The sequence below is a fragment of the Alosa sapidissima genome, chromosome 22, assembly GCF_018492685.1.
Source record: "Alosa sapidissima isolate fAloSap1 chromosome 22, fAloSap1.pri, whole genome shotgun sequence".
NCBI lineage: Eukaryota > Metazoa > Chordata > Actinopteri > Clupeiformes > Clupeidae > Alosa > Alosa sapidissima.
This window is the reverse complement of record NC_055978.1, coordinates 8,968,445-8,976,601: the sequence shown is the minus strand read 5'-3', so window position 1 is coordinate 8,976,601 and position 8,157 is coordinate 8,968,445. Positions and strand designations below refer to the sequence as shown.

Sequence of the window (8,157 nt, the reverse complement as noted above, 5' to 3'; positions counted from 1 at the left end):
GGGGAGAAAAATAAGGAAGAGAGAGAGGTGAGATCTGGTCCAGTCCCACGCAACACGTCATAGGCTGCAAGAAACAATAGTACAGTACACGAGGGCTCATTAAGACCTCCGGAATGAACCCATAGGCTACTCACTTTTACTGTGGACATTGCACGATAGCCCACTTTAAGGCAGACATGGGATACCTGCTGTAGACTTTAGACTTTAGAGAACTTTAGAGAAGTGTATTCAGAACTGTGTTTGAACACCTTCACTGATAGCCTATGCCTGTAGTCTATGATGGAAGGAACGGGCTTCCTACCAGCATTTTTGGTAATTTCCTCCTCAGGCACTTTCCTAATTAATTACGTTATAGCAATCATAAGCGGACACATCGATGTCATCTTCCCCTATATCAGGTAAGTCTATATCGTAGAGTTATCTGCACTGCTGTTACAGGAAGAAGTGTGTGAATGCGCTAAGCAGTTACTGTTTCGAGTTTATGTGTGCGCCTAAGTTGTGCGCTATGACAACCATTTGTTGATTTTTTACATTTTTATTACTTAAGCAGTGAAACAAAGAATATGCCATCCACTGACCGATAGCCTACTTGCTTTTATTTCATGGTTGAACTATCGAAATCCAAATACCACCAAGTTCAAATCAGTTTCGTTTTCTCCTCAAGCTATGCTTTCCCATCGGCATTGCGCAATTCCAGCTGTGATTGGCTATGGGTCGTGTGAGGACGCACGGCACACTGGCACAGTTCACCATGGGGTAGACCTACATCGTATAGTAGTCTGTATTTCAATGAGTTTTCACTTTTAGAAAATGCAGTGAGGAAAATTGTTTTAGCCCCACAACTTGTTATAGGGAGCCACAGTCAAGCCAAAGTTGGACTTTGGGTTAGTACGTTGGACAGCCATTAGTCCATTAGGAGAGCCACAGAGCAGAACTTAGTTCTTAATGGCTAATGACACTGTTAGCTTCTCTAAGCAGGTGAGACAGAACAAGGAAATGAAACAAGATCATGGTTACCCCTTTTACAACTTATAATGCTGTCAAGCCACTCGTGATCCCGTGGCTCGTTAACACTGCTCTAGTAAACTCTGAGCTCACTGTGGGTGGTATATCATTTTATTCCCCTGCTGTACCCACATGGCTATTGGCCATTAGGCACTGTTTAACTCTGCACTCTTGTTAATTGGTAACAATGACATAGACCCACACATGGCAATGTTTGGGTGTATGCCAGGAGCTTCCTTTTTGCCATTTCTTTTGGTAGTGTGTTCAAGTAGCGCTTGTACAATTAACTACATTATTGCTGTATTACGGGGAGATGTTGTGGCCATCTGGCCCTATATAAGGTAAGCCTCCCATATAGCAATGATTTGCACATGCAGTATGTTTTGACAATGAAGTGTAATGATGTGCTGTATGTAAACAATCACAAAGGGAAATCACTGGATTTTGATGTTGATCAGTTTTGTTTATCAGTCAAAGTCTTTTGATCTACATTGTTGTTCTTGGCAGGGTCCTCAGTCTCAGCTCTGCTGAGAGGCACAGTGTGTAATGTAGCATTGATTTTGCTAAAAAGTGAACTTATCCAAGATTGAAAGTTATAATAGAATGATGAATGATGAATGAATTATATATGATATTAAATAGTATTGAATTAATATCAGCTCAATTAAATTAATGTTAAATACTAATAATTATATGATATAGGTAAGTTCTTGGTTCTTTGTAAACAAAAGCAAAGTGGCAATGAACGGTATGGTTAGTCTGCATGTAAAAAGACTAGATGGATGTCACTTCCAAAATGGATAGTAAGCTGATGAAGTGATCAAAGTCATATGTTGATAGTGAACACTGGCCATATAACCAAAACACCACTGTCTCATTTGCTCATTTATATTATTCAATCGGCTATCTATTTTGCCTCCTAACTTTCTTTAACTGCTGATTACTTGTTCGATTGATTATTGATTTATTTTCAGTGACACTGGGACAACTCCTCCAGAAAGCTGTCTATTTGGACTCATGACGTCCATAACAGCCATGGCAGGTAGGAACAATCATTTCAAATGTCTGCAGTTATTTTCTTTATATTTTGCACTTGCTTTCGTTCACATAACAGCTGCTTCTCTCCCCAGCAACATACAGTGTATTACATTTTATCAATGCAGGTTTAACTTAACAAATTTAACTTTAACTTTAATGTGTTTTCCCCAGGCCATGCTATAGTTGAGCTACTCAAATCCTAGGGGCCATACATTTACCGTGTGGACAAAACAGGTCATTTGAGGACGTAATATTGAGTGTAGGGAAATATTAATCAAAATGTGTTCACCATTTTGTAGATCCAACAGCTAATCAATTAATCAGGAAAATAATCAACAGATTAATCAACAAAAATAACAGTTAGTTGCAGTCCTAGCATGTCATTTTGGCACTGTCATGCAACGGACATTTGGCTGAGTTGTTCACTCAGTCTATCATAATTTCACTTCCTTTTCTTAGGAACAAAACCCTCTTGTGAATAATCCCCCACAGAGAACGTGGATGCGCGGAAACTATCTGTGAGCCTGTTGGTGGTTTTAGCTGTGAAAAAAAAAACTGCAACAGAATTGAAACCAAAATTCCCATCTTTCATTGTTAAATCATGTAGTGCCAAAGTTCACCCTTTTCTTTCATTTTCAGATTTGTGGTATGATTTCATTCTCAGATATGTGAAGTAACAAAAACAAATGACATTGGATGTACTGTGTTCCAGGTGTGGCTACTATGTACACCAGGTATAAATTCATTGAACGGTTGATTGAGAGGACAGGAGGGGTGCGTCCAGTGCTTAATAAGATTGCTCTTGGGATCGGACTGCTCTCGTGTTTAGGAATGAATATAGTCGCCACTTTTCAGGTACAGTGACAGTAACTCCTCTTCCGTTCCTCTTCATGTCAATAAAAAAACATGCATCTCGCTCCTTGTCTGACACGGTCTCTGCTCTTTCTCTGTCTTAGGAGACTGTCGTGACGCCTGTCCATGACTTCGGGGCTTTGCTGTTCTTCCTGAGCGGAGTAGTTTACATCGTCCTCCAGACGTGGATATCGTACCAGGCCTATCCCTATGGGTCGTCCAAGGCCATGTGCAGGACTCGTGCCCTCATCTCCTCCATCGCTGTAGTGGCTCTCTTTCCAAGTATCCTTTTTAGGCTTTAGATGGCCACTGGATTCTGATGATGTCATCCCAAAATGCGAACAATGCCTCGCTGTCTCTCTCTCTTTCTTTCTCTCTCCCTCTCCCTCTCTCTCTCCTTCTCTCTCTCCCTCCCTCTCTCCCTCCTTCTCTCTCTCCCTCCCTCTCTCCCTCTCTCTCTTCCTTCTCTCTCTCTCTCTTCCTTTCTCACTCTCTCTACCTATCTTTTTAACTACAGTATTAACAGATCTGTCCAATGGCTGCTCCGTTTTTTTTTCTCTTTTTCTTTTTGTCCTGCCTCCTAACAATCATATAAGTTGTTTCCCTGCAAAAAAAACACAAATTCTGCCATCTTTGCCCATATAAGATAGCCTAGAAATCTAGACGCGCCCCTTAAAAAATTACATTTGCTGCCAGGGCTAGTCTAGCAACTCTCTGTTGGCTTGTGAGCTCCAGAAATCGAAACTTAATCAGGCATTGAAATCGTGTATAGAGTCGTTTGGTGGGCTTAACATAATGATTGATGGCAGAGTTGCAACGGTTTGGCTTGAATTCCCTGCTACTTGAAAACAAATATCCTATTGTGTCCTATTGCGTGCAGAGGGAATTTGAAAGACAACTGATTATCCCGCCCCTCGACTGAGCACTGCGAATGGTGAGTGCCCAGACCCTACATTTTAATGTGGGTCTGGCTCACCAGGCTACATATAAGAAGATTTGGGGTACCATTGTTGCCCATATAAGGATATGTGGAACTCCTTATATGGGCAAAGATAGCAGCTTTGGGGCCTTTTTGTAGGTGAACTTCAGAGGTCCATTTCCGCCCCAACAGCTTTTAAAGGGTTAGCTCCCATTCATTATCTGAACACAGTTTTACACTGGGCAATGGGTGCTGTGGAGCTCCTGTCATAACTTGGCCCGCGACCCTCCACTCAAATTTAGGCACCTCTGATTGAGACTAAGAAGTCTCAGCGTATTTTGCCTACAGTTCAGGCTGAAGTTAATTAATAAAAGATAGATAGATAGATCAGAATTTAGCACTGGTCGCATGATTTGTTTATTCAGTTTCACTTCAGCGGAGAGGTCTTGTCCATTTCAGAGTCCCCGACTTGACGTAGCTTCCCGCTACCTATATCGCTGCCGTACTCAGAGGCCCTGAGAGTAAGACGAGGATCACATCAGCCAGCGGCAAACGTAATGCAACACCCAGACCATAATAAGTTTTGTCTCGTTCCTAAGCAACACAAACGGTGGCTAATGTGATCCCCGCCTAAGATTTTCATTTGGGCTCTAAAGCGCTAGTCTCTGTGTTTGCACAGTCCTCATAAAATGCCAGGGAAGTTAATCATAATGATGATTACACAGAACTTTAACTAAATGCATACTATAACTAAATGCATGTGCCAATTACAGTTTTTCTGACTTGCTTTTGGTGCATTTCTCACATTATCAATAACATTTGCACAACAGTAAGTGCAATTTTCAAAACAATTCGTGAAAACTGTACCATGCAGGATTACCTGCAAAAGCACATAACTTGCCGAAAATGCTTAGTCAATGTTTCAAAAGCAGACATGCCAAATAGCCATATCATAATATATATCATATTTACTATACTTTTACAGTATATTGTTTGCACTGCAGTTTGTTGCCAGACCATGTTATTCATGGTTTTACAGGGACAGTGCAATAGAAATGTAAAAATATATAAACTCAGATAAGTTAAACACTTTTGCATGTAAGGACCCAAGCAGTGAACCAGTGCCTAAATGTTTTGGGGGCTGGACTATTCAACAGAAACCTGCATAATGCATCCTGACTGATAAGCCATTCATCTGAAAACAGCTTATATAATCGTAATCGTATCGTAATTGTATACGAGCACTGGCCTGTATGTGCGAACGCATTTGCTGTTTTTTAAGTAAGCTAATGATACATTTATCTTATGAAGTGCACAAGTGACTAAGTGAAATGGGCATTCAGCTAGTAGTTTTGAGAATTTCACTTCTGATCTGAGAAGTACACCAAAATGACTAAGAAAAACCCTAACCCTTACCTGAGGTGAAATTGATGTCTAGTGTACTTTGAGAATTTCACTTCTGGTCTGAGAAATACACCAAAATGACTGAGAAAAACCCTAACCCTTACCTGAGGTGAAATTGCTGTCTAGTGTACTACTTTATTTAGTTGTTGTTTGTCGTTTTCCTGAAATATTCCCTAAAGCGGTCATCTGTGCTATTTTCGTGGGAAGCTCCGAACTCCGCTGGAAAGGAGATGAACCGGTATGGTATAAAACAGCTACTTCATTTTGCTGTAGCACACACACACACACACACACACACACTCACACTCACACTCTCACTCTCACTCTCTCTCTTGAGAATTATGGCCTCCATCTTTGTTGTTGTTGTTGTTGTTATTTTTATCATTTTGTTTGTTTGTTTGCGCTTCACAACTTCATGCCTCACAATCACACACACACACTCTCACATTCACCCATTCACACACACACACACACACACACACACACACACACACACACACACACACACACACACACTCACACTCTCTTACATATACCCATTCACACACACACACACATACACCAATGGCGGAGGCTGGGTGTGACATAACAGCAGCAGCTACTTCATTTTCCCGTAGCTTACAGCTGTAGTTTCTGTGAAAGGATTTTCCCTCACGTGGTGTGCAGAGAAATGCTAGCGTCTGACTGATCTAAAGGGGAAATATGTTGCCTTCAAGCTAATATTGGCGTTCCTCTTGTTGTTTTTTTTTTGTTTTGTTTTGTTTCTTATAACAGAATAATGGATTATGGCTGTTGTTATTATTGTTGTTTCTCATATTGTTTGTTTGTTTGTCTGTTTGTTTTGATTCTTATAACAGAATTATGGCCTCTTGTTGTTGTTCTTGTTATTTCTCATTGTGTTTGTTTTTGTGTTTCTATGACAGAATTATGGCCTCCATCTTGCCAGTGCAGTGTGTGAATGGATGGTGGCCTTCAGCTTCGTCTTCTTCTTTTTCACCTACATCAGAGAGTTCACGGTCAGTTCAGGGTCAATGTCACAGCAAATGTCAGAAATAAAGAAAATAGGGAAGGAAAGAAGATAGGAAAGAGAGACAAACGAAAGGGAAGACAGAATGAAAGAAAGAAAAGATTGTTTAAGTGGGAGATTAAGTGCTGCCGTATCAAACATTCCATCTCCAATATGGCACACTGTTCATGAAGGTATATGGAGAACTGGGAAATTACACACCGACAGTTAGAGATCAAGTCAGCACAAGTTGGGCAACCGGAACCAGTTGTAGTGGCCAAAGGATTGCACAATGACCTACCAGACTGTTTTACATCCATCATCCATTGAAAAGCTACTGGCGAAAGAAAGCTCTACTTTCACCACTGTAATAGTCCTTAGATGTGCAATACAGTCACTAATATTTAAGTGATATAGGATATGTTGTTGTTGTTGTTGTGTAAACACCACTAATGTTTATTATTTGCACTTCTTGTGTTTTCTACAGCGCTTTACCATGACTGTGAAAGCTGAATTGGTGGAGCAGAATTAAATCAATCATCCTCTGTAGATAGTATTTTTATACTGATGGTTTTTTTTTTTAAATCTACATATTTTAGGTACCTTTGTAAACTTTTGTACTTTGTATGCAGAACTCTCAAAACTCTCCAAAGTGTTTACAAATTCATGAATATCTTTGGGATTTTTTCTAGTTTTGTATAATATTCTCAATATTGTTCGACAGGTATTTATTTGTATAGTGTATAGCACAATGGCCACTCAAAGCATTCCACACAGGCATAGCGAAACATAAACATAAACATAAACATAACAACATAAACACTCCACATGAAGTCCATGGGCTTTGGCCAGTGATGATTCTCCTGGTGTAAGGAACCAGGCACATGACATGGTGCTCTTGAACAGACTAGGCCGTCCGTAGAGCTCCGGTAGCAGCACAGGGCAGCTGTCCTGAATGGAGGCACAGACAATGGGAACTGACAGGATATTTGTCATATCATTGTATTATATCTACTCTACTGTAACTCTGTACCTGTGAGCCGAGATACGGAGACAGGTATATGAGAATGGATCGATGCATTATATTTTTATATATATTCTCTGTTTTTTATGGTTTAAAGTTACTGTGTTTGTGTTCAAACCAATGAAACTGATTATGTAACCTCATTATGTCACATGACAATGTAACTGACCGTTAAAGCACAACCGTTAAAGCACAAGCGCAAGCCTTTATGCAATGTGGACATGGCCATGGAGAAATAAAAGTACATGATCATCCTACATGCTGTGTGTACAATTTTACAATTACCCCAACCCATTTCCTGAGGAAATGTATAGTTCAGACAGGAAACTCTCAAAATAAGTTTAAGATTTATATTGATGTAAGTACTACTGTAGATCTGTTTAAGATGTTGCTGCTGCACCAACCGAGTGGTGCCACTGCGTTATTGCTGTATGAAGAATACAACAAAATGAACAGACATTAAAATGAAAGAATGCAAGACCCCCTTATCCCAAGCAGCTCTAGACAGGTGGAGCTGATGAGGGGGAGGGAGCAATGCTGTCATGTGCTACAGGAGCTGTGTGAGTCTACCTGCAGACTGTGGAAATGCAAACAAACGCTGCGTTTTGGGCTTCTTTGTAGAGTAATTTAGTGCACTAGTGAACCCAAGTCTGTATAGCCTTATAGCCATACAGTAGCCTTTAACCCTAGCCCATGGCTAGGGCAACTGTTCCTTGATAAAAACAAAGAAAGAAAAGAGCAGTTGGGTGACAGCAGACTGCTATCTTGCGATATGTGTGTGTGAATGGGTGAGACATGAAATTGTAAAACACTTTGAGTGCTCAGAGGAGTAGAAAATTGTGCCATTTAACTGCAGTCCATTTACCACTTACTGCAGTCCACTTCAAACACTGACCATGCTGCTTGAAT

General features: G+C 40.4%; 1 protein-coding gene across 2 annotated transcripts; it reads left to right on the top strand.

Moving 5' to 3' along the window:
- Positions 1 to 38: 38 nt before the first annotated feature.
- On the top strand, positions 39 to 7,505 carry dram1 (DNA-damage regulated autophagy modulator 1). Of its 2 annotated transcripts, none has more exons than XM_042078556.1 (7): positions 39 to 398; positions 1,980 to 2,047; positions 2,756 to 2,898; positions 3,000 to 3,177; positions 5,398 to 5,456; positions 6,142 to 6,234; positions 6,712 to 7,505. In XM_042078556.1, exons 1-7 carry the CDS (start codon positions 277 to 279, stop codon positions 6,754 to 6,756), a joined length of 708 nt encoding a protein of 235 aa, XP_041934490.1. In that variant the 5' UTR covers positions 39 to 276; the 3' UTR covers positions 6,757 to 7,505. The 2 variants fall into 2 exon arrangements, with proteins under 2 accessions (XP_041934490.1, XP_041934489.1); XM_042078555.1 differs by lacking the exon at positions 39 to 398 and adding an exon at positions 992 to 1,346.
- Positions 7,506 to 8,157: the final 652 nt, after the last annotated feature.

Coding starts and splice junctions, on each gene's coding strand:
- dram1 (XM_042078555.1), top strand. CDS start 1,210: ATGGCAATGTTTGGGTGTATGCCAGGAGCTTCCTTTTTGCCATTTCTT. Junction 1,347..1,979: donor GCCATCTGGCCCTATATAAG/GTAAGCCTCCCA, acceptor ATTTATTTTCAG/TGACACTGGGACAACTCCTC. Junction 6,235..6,711: donor CCTACATCAGAGAGTTCACG/GTCAGTTCAGGG, acceptor TGTTTTCTACAG/CGCTTTACCATGACTGTGAA.